General features: G+C 35.7%; 1 protein-coding gene and 1 long non-coding RNA gene across 2 annotated transcripts in view; one reads left to right on the top strand and one right to left on the bottom strand.

Moving 5' to 3' along the window:
- Nucleotides 1–20,390, top strand: part of LOC126972073 (O-acyltransferase like protein-like) — a 283,177-nt gene that overhangs the window by 14,369 nt on the left and 248,418 nt on the right. Inside the window, exons 3-10 of the mRNA XM_050818654.1 lie at nucleotides 438–777; nucleotides 996–1,104; nucleotides 2,962–3,049; nucleotides 8,137–8,303; nucleotides 9,000–9,191; nucleotides 11,528–11,698; nucleotides 12,025–12,169; nucleotides 15,408–15,597. Of these exons, the coding sequence (XP_050674611.1) occupies nucleotides 438–777; nucleotides 996–1,104; nucleotides 2,962–3,049; nucleotides 8,137–8,303; nucleotides 9,000–9,191; nucleotides 11,528–11,698; nucleotides 12,025–12,169; nucleotides 15,408–15,597 (1,402 nt within the window). The remainder of the gene's footprint in view (nucleotides 1–437; nucleotides 778–995; nucleotides 1,105–2,961; nucleotides 3,050–8,136; nucleotides 8,304–8,999; nucleotides 9,192–11,527; nucleotides 11,699–12,024; nucleotides 12,170–15,407; nucleotides 15,598–20,390) is intronic.
- Nucleotides 9,024–20,019, bottom strand: LOC126972140 (uncharacterized). Its single transcript, XR_007731059.1, has 3 exons — nucleotides 19,525–20,019; nucleotides 9,941–10,078; nucleotides 9,024–9,150 (listed from the first exon to the last, which is right to left on the bottom strand). It is a non-coding gene; the product is annotated as an uncharacterized LOC126972140 (long non-coding RNA).

The following is a 20,390-nucleotide window of genomic DNA, read 5'->3' as shown; positions in this document are numbered from 1 at the left end:
ATAACCAAAATATAAAGTGTCCAATTTTATCATCATTACGTATTATTTTATATGTAAGTATCCATCCCTGCCCTGTGGTGTTATCTAAAGATAGTTATTGATAAACTGTCTCCTATGTCTATCCCCTATAATCAAACTACGTATAAACTTTCACGCACTGTATATCAACTGTGGGATCAAATCGATTTGATATGTGACCTTCAAATAAAAGTTGGCTTCTGTTGATACAACTTGCAATAGAGCAGGGGTGGCGGTAATCACTTCACTACTGTAGACCCGTATTTTCTCCTTTCATCTCATTGCAAAAAATCAATAATTCTTCATTCTTTTATATTTATTTTTTTCCATGCTCAATCGAAACACATTCAGTATTTCACTTTTTGAACATTAAGTCAAGTAATTCGCTTATGTACTGTAACAAATAATTTTATTTGCAGAAGTATTCCCTACATAAGCTTAAACAATTTAACCACTCAAGCTTAGACCGAGGGATCTGTGTCACGAGAAGTTGCAGAAGACAAAACATCAAGAATTTAAACATGGAGGACCTAAAGATAGTCCTTTCGGAATGCCTTAATGAAACTATCTACGATGAATATAAAGTAAAAACAAAAGTATCAAGAATAAATTATTGCAATAATTCTAAACGACAGGTTGATGTAGATGTGGATATTGGAGATTGGATATTTACTATTATTATTTTAATAATAGTTCTGCTCAATATTTTTGGCACTTTGTATGACGCGCAGCTGGATAGAACAAAGAATGAAAATACAAGTATGACTTATTGATATTCACCTACAGAGATCAATGTTGATTAAAATGCGATCCAAAATCCATCATCTGATTATGATTAAAGGTTTCATACTGAGGTTGTAATGTTGTACTGAATTTCGCCTAATGCGAGACAGAGTGAGAAACAAACTCAAATTTTATAAAGTTTGTCGTTATTTGAAACAAATTCATAGAAAAATAAAATATTACTATATTTTTAGGTAACCAATATTTACTAAGTTTTTCCGTGTTTCAAAATTGGAACAACTTTATCTCAAACGAGCAAAAGGATCCAAGATTAAGAAGTTTTCAAGGCCTAGACGTAATCAGGTATGTACTTCCTTCATTTACGGTCTTTGAAGTATTAACTAAATTATTATACAAATAAAACTGAAAACAAAACTTTATGAACCTGGAACGCGAGAGGTCGCAGGGTCGTGTCCCGCATAGTTCATAAAATTTTGTTTTAAATTTTATTTGTGTAATTATTAATCCCAGAAGTAAGGGTTATCACTTTAAAAACATAACAAATTTTTTGAACTATTTTTTTATCAAATTTGGAACATGTAACGTGCAAAATATAATGTAACCATGTACTACATGGGGCACACTAAAAGTTTTGCACCTAATCGGAATTATTTGAATTTCGAATGTTATATTTTTTGAAACGTTGCAACCTTCTTTGTAATAAAAAAAACAATTGGCGGAAAATCATTTGTCGATTGTTTTGTATCACACATCAAAGTTCTACGTATGCAACGAAAGTGGAATTAAGTCGAAAAGATGTAAGAGCGATGATTCTTTATGATTTTAAAAGTTCTGTCTCCGCGAGACTGTGCCGTTCGTCTTCAAAATACTTTTGGGAGAGAAGCACCTTGCTTGAACACCATGAGGTGATGGTTTGCTGAATTTTGAGAGAGGTCGGGTTTTTTTACATGACGAATTTCGTGAAGGGCGGCCTTCAACTGCCGTCAACTAAAATAATGTGAATACTGTTAAGCGGCTAATTTAAGAAATCCCGCGGACTACCTATGAGACAATTCGAGGACTATTGGGGATTGGTATGAGCCAAATTCAGAAAATTTGCGCAAAGAATTTAAAGTTCGGAAACTTTGTTGTCGTTGGATCCCTCATGAACTGACAGCGGAGCAGAAGCGGGCTCGCGTGGAATGGTGCTTAAAGATGCTAATGAAGTACGACCACGGACATTCTAATACTGTTTATGACATTGTCACAGGAGACAAAACGTGAATTTATTGTTTTCAACCCGAAAAAAAAACAGCAATCTTGTGGATATTGGGTATTTGAAAACGAGAACAGGCCAATAAAAGTGAGGCAGGCGAGAAACGTTGGAAAAAAATGATCGCATTTTTTTCTCACCTTCGGGTCCCATCTGCATTTGAAGATCAAAAGAGTATTAATGCCAAGTGGTATTCTACCATTTGTTTACCCGGGGTGTTAAAGAAAGTTCACGAAAGACAACCAAAAAGCCGCGTTCTCCTACATCATGACAACGCTTCTTCATACACGGCCAACAAAACTAAGTCATTTTTAGCTTCCGAAAAACAACAAGTCACCCATCCTGCGCGTAGCCCCGACCTAGCACCCTGTAATTTCTGTATTTACTACAAAATCAAAGATTTGATTAGAGGTTTCACTTTTACTTATTCCGAAGAGGCAGTGATAGCGTTCAATCAGCACGTAGAAAACACGCCTTCAGATCTGTGGTCCTCCTATTTAAAAAAATGGTTCGATCGCATGAAAAAATGTTTAAAATGTAAAGGAGGGTATTATGAAAAGCAATAAACATAATATGTTATTTTTTAAGTTACGCAACACTTTTAGTGTTACCTACGTACATATATCCCGCAGCGAGCTGGTACAAGATGACAAGACATTGAACGTTTGGTAGTTAGAGGATTCAAATTCCTCTGGTAATAATATCTGACGACGTTAGGACCACCAGGTTTATTTGGTAAGAGGTTCTTTACTCTTTCCCAGAGCGCCATTTGCTTGTAGTGTTTTATTTGAAACCAAAAATAATTCCAAAACAATTTCGAGGAAATAAATGCCTTTATAGCGCAATGTGAAACCGAGCCGTATGAGTGCCTTAATTGTATCGATAACTTTTATCTTGCACATTTTTGTAATTATTATAATAACTTATGTAATATTTTTTTTTCACAGAACTGTTTTAATATTATTAGTAGTCATGGCGCACATAATATGGTTCATGTCCTTTAGTTTTGTTGACAATCCTCGAGAGCTTGAATTGGTAAGAGTTTTATTTTATTTCTTACTGTAAATAATTAAAGTCTTCAATCTTACTTATCTACATAAAATAAATAAATATAAATAAAATTACAATAGCCTTTGTTGCTTTCACAAATATTATTTTACTAAATTGAATCATATCTATTTATAAGTCAAGTGTAGCCTCTAGCAATCTATTTATAAGTCTGCTAGAGGCTACACATCTGTAATTGTCCGCTGACACCAATTCTACGATTTTGAAGCTTTTGTCTGTGTGTCTGTCTGTTTACCCTTCTAAAATAAGTAAATATATGATCACTATATTATGCCCGCGACTTAGTTAACTATAAACTTTCGAAATTTGCGCATCTTCCCGAAAATAAAAAAAAAAAACCGGTTAAAATGTTCGTTCCTACCCAAAGTGTGTGTAACATTTCATGAATCGCTTTCATGGTAAGGCATGTAAGTATAAAGAAATAAACTCTTGTTATATCAAATATTTTGAGGTCTGTTTTACAGAGTTGTCGTTGGTACGCGTATTATAACAATCAGCCTACGCTCAAAAACAATAAAGTTAGCTGTGCCCGGTACTTATCGCAGTCCTAAGAAATAAATTCGAACAAAATTCTGAATCATTTCTTTTAGTTATAATTTTTTGTGTTCGAGTATTTCTTTATATATTTTCATAACTTTATGTGAATATCGTTTGTGTGTTCCAATGTTGTCGAGTTTTTCCCCGATCCAAGTTATGTATGTGTAGCAAAACCACTGTTTTCAATAGTATTTTGGTAATCAGATCATTATTTCTTAAAAAGACTTTTTTTTTAAATTCTACCATTCTTGTCTATAAAAGTTTAAACTTCGTGTACTAAAAGCGATTCATATACAATGTTTCCTAAACAAAGTTTCTGGAACATAACGTCAATATTAATTATAGAAACAATGTTTCGGTGACTATGCCGTTTTCATTGAGAATCGTAATGAATAAGTATATTATATCGCCAGTGGATTTGTTGTACATTTACTTGGTGAAGGTGTGATCTATCTTCAGTCGTCGCTGTTAAAGGACGTCCCTCACATGGATCATCATTGAGATTTCTACGTCCACGCTTAAACTCGTTAAACCAATTGTAAATAGTGGCACGAGATGGGGCTTCATTAAGAAATGCTAATCGCAGCCTAGCTTTGTTGTTGAGTAAGCCTACAACGAAAGTCATAATAAATCATTGACCGAAAATTTTCTCGCGTTAGGTTCATTTTCACGTGTAACAAGTGTTTTAGATTTGCCGCCAATTCACAAAAACAAATGACAAATGAATGCAATAAGTTTTTTAAATTTAAATTTTAGAACTCTTTGTTCTAAAATTTAAATTTAAAAAAAATATTATTAGCAAAATTTCTAACTGGCCAGTTCTAAACATTTTCAGTGTCACCCACGTATAATTAAGATATGTTTTACTTGTCCAAAGTACTGATAATAAAAGACAAGAAACAAGAAATATATATCTATTACAATGATTATTTATACACACACACACACCCTTACACACACGCACACATGTGTTATTTTGAATAGATACGCCCCGCCCATTACGTAGAATTGTCGCTCAGCATTTTTGATTAACCTCGTCTCTTTGAGATATAAGATATTAGGTCTCATTAGCCCAAGTATTTTCACTATCTACGGCGCCCTTCAACTATGTACGGCTGTAAACTGAAACACAATAATGCTTGCACTGAGTACCTCGCTGTGTTGCCGATCTAGCCGGCATCCTGTGCAAAGAAGCCTCTCATTAGTTTTCTCTAACACAAAACTATCTCTAACTTCCTGTAGATGAGGCCACAGCCTGCGAGTTGAACAAAGCATACAAGATTTTATGACGATACGTCACTCAAACGGTTAGCTCAGTTGGTTAGAGCACTGGCACGGAACGCCAGAGGTCGTGGGTTCGGGTCTCGCATCGTTCATAAAATTTTGTTATACAAATTTTATGTTGTGTATTATTTCTAGAAGTGAGGGTTATCACTTTAAAACATAACAAATTGTTTAGATTTACAAGAGCGACATCCCAAGTCAATTTGCTAATATGCGAATATTGGGGTTGAGCAGGTTATCAACTGTAAAGTAGATCCTGTAGATGAAGCCACAACCTGAGAGTTGAACAAAGTATACAAGATTTTATGACGATACGTCACTCGAACGGTTAGCTCAGTTGGTTAGGGCACTGGCACGGAACGCCAGAGGTCGTGGGTTCGTGTCTCGCATTGTTCATAAATTTTTTTGCAAATTTTATTTATTTATTTATTGTCTAATTAGCACGGCAGTGCCACTTACACTAATTGGACGAAATACTGAAAGGAAAAATTACAAACAAACAACGAATATTAAAGTATAATTGAATTAATTATACAACATCAATGCTCTCCGCGTACCTTAGTATATCAGAAGCTAGGGAAGTCCATTCATCATTGAATGGATCCCATTGAGCGTTCTTGTCCAAGAGAGCGTTGAAAGATGCCAATGAACGCGGTATAGGTGCCATGGCTCAGGCAACGGTGCGATGAGGCGGGGCCACGAAAAGATTATTTTTTCGTGGGCGAAGATTATTAAATTTCGGGACACGTATATGTTACTATTGCTCTCCTCGTAAAATTCGACACATAATTTTAAGCTGGTCGCAAGTCTGCTTGACCTCCAGGGAATTCAAACCTAAGCAACCTAGGAGAAATTTGGTTGGATACATGAAAGGATAATATCCATAGCAATGTTTGTACAGGTATCTTAGGAAGGCCTTCTGCACTTTTTCTAATAATAGTTCGCACTTTTTTTCGTAAGGATTCCAGACACAGGTGCTTGTTTCCAGTGTGCTTCGGACTAGGGCATAACATAGTAATCGTATTACGAATGGATTATGGAAGTCTCGAGAATTTCGCAGTACGAATCCTAATCTTCGAAATGTGTCAGCTGCTACTGTGTTGTAATGACCTCTGAAGGTTAATTTGGTGTCAAAAATTACGCCCAGATCTCTAACTGTGTTTATCTACTCTGGGGATAGGAATTCCATCTATTTTGTATTCAAATATCAATGGACGCCGAACTCTACCAAAGGTCATGACTGAACATTTATCACGATTGAATTCCATTTTGTTCATTTCACTCCAGTTACATTCAGCTGTTGGATCGCATTGCAACTTGAGGCAATCCTCGACAGAGGTAATTATGAAGACAAGCTTTAGGTCGTCGGCATATAATAGACATTTTGCATATTTAATACATTCTGGAAGATCGTTTACCATGATAAGGAAGAACAGGGGTCCTAAGTTAGAGCCCTGACTTACACCGGATCGCGTATGAAAAGGTTTAGACTCGTATATACCATATCGAACGAATTGCTGACGGTCACGGAGATAGTCAGCGATTACGTAAAGAAGTTGAGGAGATAGACCAATAGCACTGAGTTTACTAAGAAGGATATCGTTGTTTACCCTATCAAAAGCTTTGCGATAATCAAAATAAAGGACGTCTACTTGATAGCCTCTATCTAGACACGTCGATATGAAATCAGCAGCTATTAAAAAATTGGTATTGACAGACTTTTTGGGCCTCAAACCATGCTGTTCATCACGTAATAAATTACAGATTTGTCGGCTTATTGCTCTATGCAAATTTTTTTCAAATACCTTGGCCGGTGTTGAGAGAATAGCTATGGGTCGAAAATCCTGAACTGACATCGTACCGTTCTTTTTAGGTATTGGCGTAACTCGGGTCAGCTTCCATTGAGATGGGTACTGTCCTGTTTTTAAGATCAAATTAAGAATATGACAAAGAGGGTGACTGAGATATTTTGTACACATTTTTGAAACAACAGCAATTTAACTTAAGCTTATTAATGCCATCTTTTATGTCAGCTACTGTAAAATTGGAGGTGTGGCTGAAAGTACTAAATAGCTTACCGTCATTCAGACATGCCTCATCTACGCTTAAATTTGGCACCTCAGACAAGAACATGTTTGCAAAGAAATTTGCAAAAGCTTCAGCCGCATCTGCTCCCGTGTGCGTACAACCATTAAATGTAACGTTAGGCTCAAATCCCCCTATAGATCTCAGGCTACTGATGTAGTTCCATAAACATAAAGGATTGGCTTTAATGTTGCTTTCAGCAAGCATAATATAATCATCATATGCCTTTGGGATGCGAGCCTTTAAATGAGACCTCAAAGTGTTTGGCTGTTCGAATATGTATTCTGACGTTAAGAGGAGGATGATACAGATCAGGTGGAACCATGCCCTCCGTGTCAGATACTATCGCTTCTACACGCTCTTGGACAAGTACTACGTCTAGAATACTCCTGTGAGAGTTTACAATATTATTTCTTTCGGAGAGGCCGCAGAGTGATATAAAATATGAGTAATAACGAAGAATGTTAGAGGACGCACTGTTTAAGTTCAAATCTCGTAAACTACCACTAGTCCCTTTATCTCAAGAATAAAACTTTCTATTTTACAGAATAAATTCATGTAGTCTTCATCGCAGGCACTGGGTTTTATATAAACGACACATATAAGCATAGTACGACCCTGGTCCGTGACCATGTTACATGAAACCCATAAATCTTCTCCAATGCTCGTTTCTAGTTCACGTCTTCGCTTCATGATTCTATCTGAACGGGCTAAAATCATGATTTATGTTGTTTATTAATCGTAGAAGAGAGGGTTATCACTTTAAAACATAACAAATTGTTTAGATTTACAAGAGCGACATCCCAAGTCAATTTGCTAATATGCAAATATTGGAGTTGAGCAGGTTATCAATTGTAAAGTAGATCCTGTAGAATGTAGATGAAGCCACAACCTGAGAGTTGAACAAAGCATACAAGATTTTATGACGATACGTCACTCGAACGGTTAGCTCAGTTGGTTAGAGCACTGGCAGGGCACGCCAGAGGTATTGGGTTAAGTGAGTGGGGTTGGTGAGTCTCGCATCGTTCATAAAATTTTGTTTTTCAAATTTTATTTTGTTTATTATCCTAAAAGTGAGGGTTATCCCTATCACACAATATGAATATTTTATCTTAAATGTTAACAATAAAGTATTAACAATGTTTTAGAATTTTGAGAAGCTGTCTTACCAAGCTTTGTTCAGTGCAACAGCTCTGACGCAAATCTACTTCGTGATGTCAGGATGTCTCCTCGCGCATGCGCGTCAAATCAAGGCGGAGCAACGCTCAGAATCCTGGATGATATTTCCATCGTCATTAATCTGTAGATTAGGAAGGTAACTAGTACTTGTAAAGTAAATTTCAATCTATATCTCTATCAATTATATCTTTTCTAAAAAGATTAGCCTTCCTGCGACGCCACAGCTCCATGCCTGAAGTACATATAAGACAGAAAGCTGTAAGGCAGTTCTGTTTTCCTAGGACGTTAAGAAGTCGAGCGGGCTGGAAGGAATGTCTCCCATCATGTTGGGCACGAGAGCCCCTGAGTTGACGAGTGGTGCTCATACTCAATGATATGTTGGATGCCTCCAACATGCATTTTTATGTGGGTACAATGTACTTTATTCAACTTAACCCACAGTAACTACGAATGACCACCAGATAAACACACACATCGTGCAACTCGCAGCATTGTCGCAGACTAATAGAAAAAATGAGCTCTCGAACAGACAGACAAAGCTTGCTGAAATAATAAATGCGCGTTTGTCCAATTGTTGCCCACCTATTGTTTAATTTTTATACAGTTAATTTAACTCTAAAATCAGATAGGCGCCGCTATTTTATTTTTATTTATTTTATATTATTTATTTATACTTTAATAAAACGTCGTAAGCCAATTACAATATTAAAGTAAACAACATGATACTGAATTACATTTAATAACGTCCCATAGAGAACTTTCACGTAGAGAATAAACTCTTTGCTTTAATTCTCTTTTTGCTTTGCGTTTATCGATTGTTTCTACGTTTCAGGGTTCTGCCCGCAATAATGATGATCCTCGGTTTCACCACCACGTGGTTCCGCCACCTCGGCAATGGTCCGTTGTGGAACTACTACGTGGGCACACCGATCAGCGACTGTCAGCAATACTGGTGGTCACATCTGCTGTTCGTGAACGTCTTTCTGCCAGATACGGAAAATAGAACCTGCTTATATCAAACCTGGTAAGTCTGGTGCCAAGAGTTTGGTTCGAATCTCGGTAGGTGCAATCATTTATATGATGAATATGAATGTTTGTTTCCGAGTCATGGATGTTTATTTGTATTTATGTATGTTTAAGTAAGTATATTTTATTAAATATATCGTTGTCTTGCACCCATAGGCTATGCCTAGTTTTCGGCAAGATAATTTGTGTAAGAGTGTGTCAATATTATTATTCCAATGTAAGTATTCTAGGTTCAGTAAACACAGTGTCTTTTCTTGTCTAAATAAGGGCTTAAAGGGTCAACAATCGTCTCAGATCATATTATTTGTCAGTATTTATTAATATATTCCTTGAAATACACACAAGATAAAAATACAATAAAAAGTTAGAGCTAATGACAGATATTCACTAATAGACAATAGAAGTAGTAAGAAGGAAACTTATAAAGAGTAAATAATAATATGTAATATAATCTATTAATAAGCACACCTAATATTCACGATGCATTGTTTCTGTGCGTTGTGTATTAAAAATATCCAAATTAATTATTTCACTGCTTAGTTGATTTGGAGGATTGGAGGTGATGATTTCGTTTAAAATTAGTGGAACTACTAGTTATTAATCTGTATTCCATCACCTACTACCATAAATATGATATAAGTTTCCCTCTGGGTACTTAAGACGTGAAAAAGCTGAATTTAACTAATGCATGACGAGGCATCCTGGATTTTTATTTATTTTTACGAGGCAAATTGGCAAATCGCTTACCTGATGTATAACAGGCGAGGGCACTGATCTAGGCTAACTTCATATGACCACGCGGTACAAGATCAACCGGTGATTATCGTCTATACCACCCCGCTCAGATCTTGAACTGCAAAGCGTCATTGGTCATTCGTCACACACCTGTAACGATCTGTTTTGAGATGACGAATCAACCAATAAACTTAACTAATATTTAAAATCAACCATTATATTCAATCAATTATTATATTCAAAAAAAGATTAACATTATGTTGTCTGGGGTCACGGTAGTGCCCCCGCCAAGTCGAGCAAAAGCAAGCGACACGGCCGTAACATTCTTTTCTCGAAGCAGTTCAGGCCAATTTCGACCCATATACCTTCGTTGTGGATATAACTAGAAGCCTCTAGTTACTACTAGTTTTCAGAAAGACACCAAGAAGGCATTGTATAAACACGGTATATTTACAATTTCATGAATTTGAACCAGTAGCTTAAAAATTATAACCAGTCAAAATTTCTTCATTTTGTCACTCACAGGCTGACTGACTGACCGGCCATTAAAAGTTTAAGATGCATCTAGAAGACAGAGTAGCTTCAAATTTAGAATACATTTAGTATTCATTGTATAAATCAAGGGAAATCCAAAATATTTAACGATTTTGGTCCAGTTCTAAATTAGAATAACTTTGTAATCCCATATACGAGAAGCTGACCCGGCAAACGTTGTTTTGCCATATAAATTACTAGCTGACCCGACAGATGTTATTTTGCCATATAAATTACTAGCTGACTCGACAGACGTTGTTCTGTTTATAATAAAAAAAAGCTCTTGTGGATGGAATTTTGGAAAATCCGTTCTTAGCTAACTTCTACTCGGTGAAAAGAATATTCCTACCAAATTTCAAGTCTTTAGCTGTAATGGTTCCAGAGATAATTATAGATTCTTATAATTTGAGATTATGATAATTAATATATATATAACTTACAAAATTTTTGGCTTTCTATTAGTAACAGAATATTCAAAATCGGTTCATTAGATTCAGAGATAAAGGCCGGCTTCTGATTCCTCCGGTGTTGCAAGAGATTGTGGGCGGAGGTGATCACTTAACACCAGGTGGTCCCTACGCTCGTTAGTCCCCCTTTTCGATAAAAAAAAAAAATTAGCCTTAAAAATATCGATATTTTTATTGGTTGAAAATATTAGTTAATATTATTTGTCAAGTACAAAATTGGGTTGTTGGTTGATGTTAAGGAAGTTGAATATTTGATATTAGTTAACAGTTAACTGATGAATGTTCTACTTGACAAATTACCTATTCAATTAATCCGCGTGAGTTGAGACTAACAGACGCATAGATGCAATCGCGTACTTAATATGCCGCCATGCGAATCCTCCAACACCGCGTCTTCTCGCGGTCATATGAAATAAGAAGGTAATTAGAAAATTTGTTCACGTCACATTTTACCGCCTAAGCCTAGATACCCAAGAAATAAAGACAGATAAAATATTAAGGTTCAATATTTAGATCAATTAAATTTCTCAGAATATAAATGTGATTATGTTACAATTGATATATCAGATGGTATAATAACAGATTTTTTTATTTCCAGGCATGTCTCTGTGGAAATTCACTTATATACCATCGGTTTATTCATCTATCTGGCCACCAGGAGTCGTTTCAGGAATCTCGCATTTACCATAATGATCCTCCTTGGTTTAGTCGGACCAGCGCTAACTGTGTGGTTCAAAGATACTGATGCTACTCTTTTGGTAAATCCAGAGTAAGTTATTCACAAAAAATAAACTATTACACTTAAGTATCTTAATACGGTAATAATTTTGGATAATTGAGTTCACACATAATATTATAATCATTTACATATAGGAGTATGATACAATTGCGCGCAAAGTAGTAATTGTAACAGATACGATGCGATTACAGGGTTAAGAAAAAGAATTTATATAATAATTATTGTGGAAAGACTGCATCCTAATACGGTAAATCGTAAAACAATTGATATATGACTTTACATTTACAAGTGTTATTTTAAGTCTATCTAATCTACGTGAATTCATTGGTTTTACTTTAATTAATATAAAATTTCAGATTTATTCGAGGAATGGGGGGCAATAATGTCCGTTATGTACATTCCTTACCACACAACAGCTTGGCAGCTTACGTTATCGGAATCTGTTTGGGACTGTACATATATGACGCACAACGAATTGATAAAAAATTTCCTAATCGCAAGGTAATTCTAACGTAAAATCAAAATTCAATTCATTCTCACATTCACATTCTCTTCAATTAAAACTAGAGTCTGGTGGAGCTAAAATTATGAAAACAATAAACCATCTTCAGAATACAGAACAAACTAGAAGGAGTGTTCAATCACGTGTTAATAACATTAGCATTGCCACTAAATGCATTTCTCCGTCAACCTATAAAGAATATGGTTGACTAGCTGACCCGGCAAACGTTGTTTTGCCATATAATTCACGCGATAGTTTTATAAGTAATAAAATATTGCCTATATTATAGCCTGTACATCATTTTGTTCTATTGTCAATAGTTTTTGCAGCGCACGCAAAAATAGGTTTTCGAATTTACACCTTGTGTTACAAAATAGCAATTTTATTACGGATCCCTAATTTTGAAAAAAAAACATAGCCTATAGCCTTCCTTGATAAATGGACTACCCAACACTGAAAGAATCATTCAAATCGGACCAGTAGTACCAGAGATTAGCGCGTTCAAACAAACAAACAAACAAACTCTGCAGCTTTATAATATTAGTATAGATACAGTACAGATACAGGGCCTCTCAATAGACATTGACGAATATGTCAAAGTCGGCGATGCTATGGTAATTGACAAAGCTGAAGACTGCAAAGTTGCACTCAACCCTGGCCCAAAAGTTTTTCAGTTTTGAGTCAAAATATTAGAAGTTTAAATCATAATTATGAAGAGTTTTCTGTTCTTCTTGAGATATAATAACTTTGACCTCATTATTCTTACTGAGGCCTGGCTATCCGAAAACTCAATCATCCCAGAAATGAAAGATTACACATCTTATCATACAAAAACCCAATTAAATCAAAAAGATGGCATCGTCTTGTATTTAAAACATGGTATACATGCAAATGTCTATGAACCAAGTTATTGTAGAGAAGACAACTTCCTAATTACGACAATAAGTAATGATTTAGCAGTTACATCGATTTACAGGCCACCATCGTTTGGAAATCTAGATCCCTTTTTACAATCTCTTGAAAATCTATTGGAATCTTATGGGCATAAGATGCCAATAAACTCTTAATACACATACATACACACCTTTGGAACGAGAGAATCAAATTGCCTTGATCACTGTTTTTAAACAACTTCAAGAGGTTCTCAATTCGTCGGTATTTTTTTTTATGTTTGTTACCTCAAAAATTTCGACTGGGTGAACCGATTTTGGGTGGGCGATAGATGTATGAGAATCGAGATGAATTACACAAAAAACTCCGAAAGAATCCGGAAAATTTAACTCTAAATATTACATATAAACGTTATTGTAATACGTGTAAGTAATAATTTATTAAAAATATTAGAAAGTATTATTTACAATCAGAATTAGCAAAAGCTAAATACAATGTCAAAAATCAGTGGGGATTAGTTAAGCAAATGTGTAATTTAAATACCCATACTAAAGTACCATCAGAGTTATTATGCTCTAATTCAAACTCCCAAGATAGAAGTAAAAAAAGTATTGGTGCATAAAAATCAAAGAAGTCCTCGAGATCGGATTTCCACTTTTTTTTTTTATCAAAAAAGCCCTTGACACGTTTATTTAATGCTTGTTTTTCGAAAGGCATATTTCCAGATGCATTTAAGAGGGCAATTACTGTCCCTACTTACAAATCAGGAGAGAGAAATGATGTATCAAATTATAGACCTATATCTCTTTTGCCAACTTTCTCAAAATTACTGGAAAAGTAAATAAACACACGCTTACAACACTGGAATTTCTCTCAGGCAAAAAATATGGGTTTCGACAAATTACTTCTTACCAGTGACGCACTAGATAAATTGACTTCGTATGTTGTCGAAATCTTGGATAACAATGATCTAAGCTATCGCTGATCTAAGGACGATGAATACTATCCTATCGTGACACAGTATTTACTAGTACAAAACGAAAGGGTTAATCAGTTTAATGACAGCCACAAAGTTACCTATAATAATGAAAGTTAACTTTGAATAATAATAAGTTATATTATGTTTAGTTAACTGTATAGATTAAGAAGCTGTATAATGGTGGTTTTCTTATTTTAATAAAGATTATTATTACATGTATGCCTTAAGCCCAAATGATGGAAGATTTGAGATAAGCGCTTTATGCCATACACGACCAAAGGCTTTCGCTATACCCAGGCTAACTGCCTATCTCTCTTGCATTCGATCGCCGCCACCCACCAATGTGTTAGGTGTATCAGAAAACCGCCTGCCGACCGACCATGGCGAAACCCGTTCTGTCGGTCTTTGATCAATTGGTGACCTAGAGCTGGCGGTTTATTATGCTCTCCATGATTTTAGAGAGCAGGGAGGTAATGGCTATAGGCCTGTAGTTTGCCGGGTCGGAACAGTCTCCTTTTTTGGAAGGACAAGGGCTGACTTCCATGAGTCAGGGACTATGCGTTCTGAATATGAGTTCCAGAATAAACGCGTAAGCACCGGCATCAACTCAGGCGCACACGTTTTAAGCACTACTGGAGAAATGCAATCCGGCCCGCTCGGTACACTAATAAACTAACTGTAATTCTAGTACACTAATAAACTAACTGTACTAACTGTAATTTCAGACAGGCTGATAAGAATCTTTATTGATGGTATATAGCATTCTGTACAATCTCACGATACGTGACACGACACCACATGGCCTCATATGTAAAAATCACCGAGACCTTAATAATTGAACCGCTATTGCCGTATTCAACAGCAGATTCCACAACGCCAGGAGCAACTGAAGGTGCTGGAACATGGAAAAGAGCTAGTGTGTCGATGCAAGTCGCTTTCGATGTAAAACGAACGCAGAACTAGCTATAGTCCAGCACTCATGATAATAGACGTAGTTTATTTGATTTTACTCCTAATCTAAATGATACGCAATTTGACAATATCAGATTGATGCAGGAAGTACCATAGCCGCTAGCTCGTGGTCGGTCACGACTTATTGACCTGGAAGCTCCACCACGACAATATTTGACATTATGAGATCTTCTAAAACTTAAGTTCAACAACATCTTGAAAAGTATTTTATTCACGTTCAAATAAGCTATATTTTTACCTGGCTTTATACGAATTACAGTTCTAAATAGTAACTAAATACAACACATTGAGAATTAGAGATAGAATAGCTAGTAAGGCTACGCCATTTTATTTTATTTACCTTATAAAGAGGAAGAAATATCTTTGAAAGTCATGATTAAACTTTTTATCTCCAGGTTTTATCTTTATTAACGTGGATGGTGGTACCAGCTACAGTTCTATTGTTCAGTATTTCTGGAAAGTATTTTTTCGGAAGCCATGAGCGAGCACCTTTACTGTTCAGAATGATATTTGCTGCAATGCATAGACCCATAGTTGCCAGTTTGTACGCGTTCCTTGTACTCAGTTTTGTATTCAAATTTAACAGTAAGTATATTGTATAATGTTTAGGTTTTAAATGTGTTTTTTGCGTACGACTGTACACATGTATGACTCCCTTATATTATAATTGCAGAGTTTGGAAGCATTTTAGCAGACTGGAGTGTTTGGCGGATTCCAAGCAGACTTAGCTACATGGTGTATATCACCCATGTCAACATTATTCAATATTTGCTCGGTACTAGGACTCAACTGGCCAACATATCTTTCATTAACTTTGTGAGTTAATAAAGTGTTACCTTATTATAAATTATATTCCAACTCTAGTCAAGGTATCAGTTATATTTATCCTAACATATGAAATTTTCATTTGATATGGATAAAACGAAATGATTCAAAATTGGACCTAGTTATGCAGAAAACAGCCATATCACAATTTTACAAAAAATTTGTTATAAAAGCAGCCATGCTTATTTAGACATCTATCTTTATTAATCTCGCAGATAATAAGCTGTCAAATCCAGTCACTTCAACCAATTAATTTTGTAAACTTGGTGTAAAATACAGCCAATTCTGACATTAACTAAAATAATTATATTGCAGAAGTCAGCCTACCTGTATGGCTGTTTTTTACAAATTTCAAAATGTTAGAGTATGCAGTTTTCAAGTAACGTAAAAAGCAGCCAATCTACGATGGCTGTTTCTTGTCAAATAGATATTTATTATTAATGGTAGTTGGCTTTTTTCAACACCATCCTAGCTAGTTATTTGAAAACAAAGGGGCCGGTTCCACATTGTGCCAATTTCAAAGGTAATTTAATATCTATCTTTACTCGTATACTTCCGTAATAGCATCTCATTTGGTGTGGTAGTAAGCAACAAGGTAATTTGTTTCAAGTTAAATCACCATCGAAGTGCCTACTAGTTATATTAGCACGCAGTGCGGCCACCATCTTCTCTGCAATGAGTCGAAATGTGTCTATGTTCTATGGAAACAATTTTTGGATTCATTTAAGGAGCGGTCATACCTTAATATCAATGAAAATTGGTTTTTTAGGGAGTCGATTACAACATAACGCAATGAAAATATTCCGACGCAAAAAATACAGTGCACTAAGAAGGATTTAATGATAATTTTTGACCGAATAGAATATATATATATATATAATTTGAAATATCCAATAAAAAATTTGGAAGTTGCTTCCTAAAAAATAAACTTTGGAGTCAAAAATCTCCGAATTTTAAGCGATAACAATATTCTTTTTTTAAAGAATTGAATAGAATTAGTTCTTTTCTTAAACTTAAAACGAACAATGTTTCTATTTATTATGTAAATTTTGAATAAACAAAAGAAAACCAGTAAAATAAATGCCCATTTGCAGCTTAGCCACATGATCAACACAAATAATGTAGGGTTGGTTGTAGCGTTTACAATCCTAGTCAGTCCGCGCCTTAAGGAAAAATTTTTTCCAATAAGTATTTCTGACAAACTGATTTCTTGTGATGAACTCACAATTCCTTGAATTGTTATATTTTAATCTCAATAAACATTTCTATTTTGTTTATACACGAGACTTAATTATTTTACCCAAATTTCACCGTATATTAAGACTCCCCTATGTACATAATATGACTATGTACGAATGTGCCCTAAGTTGTGTATGAAACTGCCTCGTGTGTATATTTTAGAAAAAGTGTCATGGCTTTGTTATATGTTTTATATTACTATAGCCCCGTACCATAATACAAAATAGATACCTCGATTATAACTATGCAATATCATTTATGTTATTTTAAATCAATCTTAGATGTTTTTCAAATCATAGTACAAAGTGTACAAAACCTTCCTTCTCTCTTCTATAGTTATCAAAAACAGTAACAATAATTTGTTTCAGGTAATGAATTTTTTGGGGGTGACGTGTATATCATTCCTGTTGGCTCTGCCATTATATCTACTCCTTGAGGCACCATTTACCAATGTTGTAAGGACTTTGACACACCAAAAACTTTTATCAAAGCAAGACACAAAAAAGGAGTAGATTTAAAATCATTATTATCTGATTCTTAATTTGGTAAGTAAATAAATAAATGGAACTCTAAAATCTGCATTGAGATTGCAGCTGTTCGATGTCATCAACTTTCAAGAGCTGCAGAACACGCCACAAAAACTCTACTTATGTAATTCTACTGGAGCTGAGAATGACCCTGAAAAGTTACAGGAATATCTACGGCAGCAACGAAACCACCACGCCACCTATGGGGTTACTTATAACTTCTTGAAAGGGGATCATCTACATCCTCACTGCGTGCAGCGATATAGGTCATTGTTGATGAATATTGCTCGAATCTGACGCAAGTGAACGTTGTAGTTTCCCAAGGCTGTATCCTATCTTATACATAATTCCTTTTGCATATATTAATAACAATTATGTTTTCTTTATCATGGAAGAGGAGTGCTGGAAGCAAATAAAACGAGATGACTTGTTTGGATGAAACCTGTAAGAAACTTCTGAAGCCAGCAAGTTTGAGCGTAAAAAATACGAGGGCCACTTCAGTTATCTATTATTAAACTACTAAACAATTTCTTATTTTTTGTTATTTTCCTCATTGCTGGGAAAAATATATTAATTCATTAATGGATGCAGGCTAGATTGTATGACACCACAACGGAAGTGGTCTGCCGTTGTGTCTGGTGATTTCTGCCGTGAAGTAGTAATGTGTAAACATTACTGTGTTTCGGTCTGAAGGGCTCCGTAGCTAGTGAAATTACTGGGCAACTGAGACTTAACATCTTATGTCTCAAGATGACGAGCGCAACTGTAGTGCCGCTCAGAATTAACCATCAGGTCAACGTCCTGCTCGTCTCGTCCCTTTTTTTTATAAAAAGTCATACGACATTATCCTGCAGCTGTTGGAGACAGAGCACCAATAAAGTAAGAAAACCGGGCTAATCCCGTATGCTAACCAAAATAGCTGAAAAAGACGACCTGGAAGAGGGAAATAGATTCAATTATCTTTTCTCCAATATTGGCTTTATTTCGTGACGTTAGGTTTAACTAAGTTAGGGTCAATCTTACTTTACTTTTGCCGTTCCCAGTATTCAAACTATCTCTTGCTTGAGATAAAAATTGTAACCATCGTTGACTTTTGTGTCCCAATAAACATATCGACGGTAACTCACCTAAACCGTACACATTGTCTGTCAATGGGACGTTTAGCTTACCAGCGACAGAAGTTTGTATGGAAATTGCAATTCACGCGTCCCAATATAAGGCAATAAGAATGACTTATCGGGTATATTGGGACACCTTCATATTATTGACAGCTAATTACTGACAGTAGAAGGTAGTAATTTATCTCTATCTGTATATATTGGGAACGGCCGAAGAACACATTGCGCATAGTTAACACAGATGTCACTCTAAGCCAGCTGTATGTGAACACATAACAGACCGTCCAAACCACTACATCAGCTTCGACCAACCAAAAGTGTTGGCAAAAGAGAATAGATTTCTCTTAAGGCTGATACGTGAATCCATTGAAAATAAAAAACATCCATATTTCAATAGATAAGGCGGGCAAAAAATATCTAACATCTGGGATCCATTAATCTTTAAATTATAACCCAAAACTACACATACCAAAAAAGTAAAGGACACTGTCAGTAAATTTTGCCAAATAACATCCGTTTGCCATCTCCGAGGTAACAAATTCCAATAAACTTCATATTTAATGTCAACTATAAAAAATACTACCTTGACTTATTTCCAACGCACACCACCTGACAAAGTGCTCTGCGAACTAAACTTTTAACTAAAATAATAACAAAAATTTAACTGTCCCGCAAAATCAAATGTAAAAATAGTTACACGCGTGTCATTCCTTTAAAAGATGTTTTATTTAAATGTAAAAAACTCGCGTTAGTAAATTTTCGCAACTGTAAATACCTTATATTCTATTACAATTATCACATACCTGTAAAAACATGTATAGCCTGTAGGTATCATTAAAAGCACTCCATTTCTGTAAATCTCCTTTTTTAACGTAGACATTCATTCGGCGATAGATTTTTCACACCTCCTCCTCGCATCGGGCATTATGAGGCAAATTTAACACCGCCCGGCCCGGTTACCGAGCGGCGCCGGGGCTTAGCCGGATCGCTCAACTAACTAGCTCTGTCAATGGTACTGTGCGTTGAGAGAGTTTTCTTGGGTAAATATGTAGTGGTGGGCACCCAGATCCTTCCACTGCAGAATTTTACAGGTTATTTAATTCCTCATGGTTTCTGTGAGCCACTCTCCAACAGGTGTCGCAGGGGTCGGGTTTATTGACCGCCACCCGATTTTCGGCGTTGTTTTCTCTTATGGTTGGGTTGTTCTCCTCCACACCTACCCTCCTCCTTTCTCTTCCGGGCTTGGGACCGGCAACGGCGGAGCTTACCCATCACCCCCTAGCTAGGTATTTAGGGTTACTAACACTGGGATATATGGGTAGTATTATGATTCATCATTCTATGTTGTTACTCTCTTTTGTTGTGTAAAGCTTTAGAGAGCTATCGTTGAATTCTCCTGCGGTGACTAGCCGGATTGGGAGAATATGATGTTATGAATATTTTTATTAATAATAGTCAAAAATTTGATGTCGAAAAACCCATCTGTCAGTACACCACATGATGATAATAAAGAAAACATTGCAATTTCTTGGGATACGTTCTTGAGAGAGATCAATTAACTCGCAAGTTCAATTGTCTCGTATTCCATGACTTGTTAATTGCCATTCGTAAGCCCTTCATAACAGAGTCGAATAATATCTTATTATAAGGTATAACTTATGATATGAAA

The sequence above is a fragment of the Leptidea sinapis genome, chromosome 25 (genome assembly GCF_905404315.1).
Source record: "Leptidea sinapis chromosome 25, ilLepSina1.1, whole genome shotgun sequence".
NCBI classification, from domain to species: domain Eukaryota; kingdom Metazoa; phylum Arthropoda; class Insecta; order Lepidoptera; family Pieridae; genus Leptidea; species Leptidea sinapis.
Note: the sequence above shows the minus strand (reverse complement) of the source record. Positions and strands in the feature narration are given on the sequence as shown.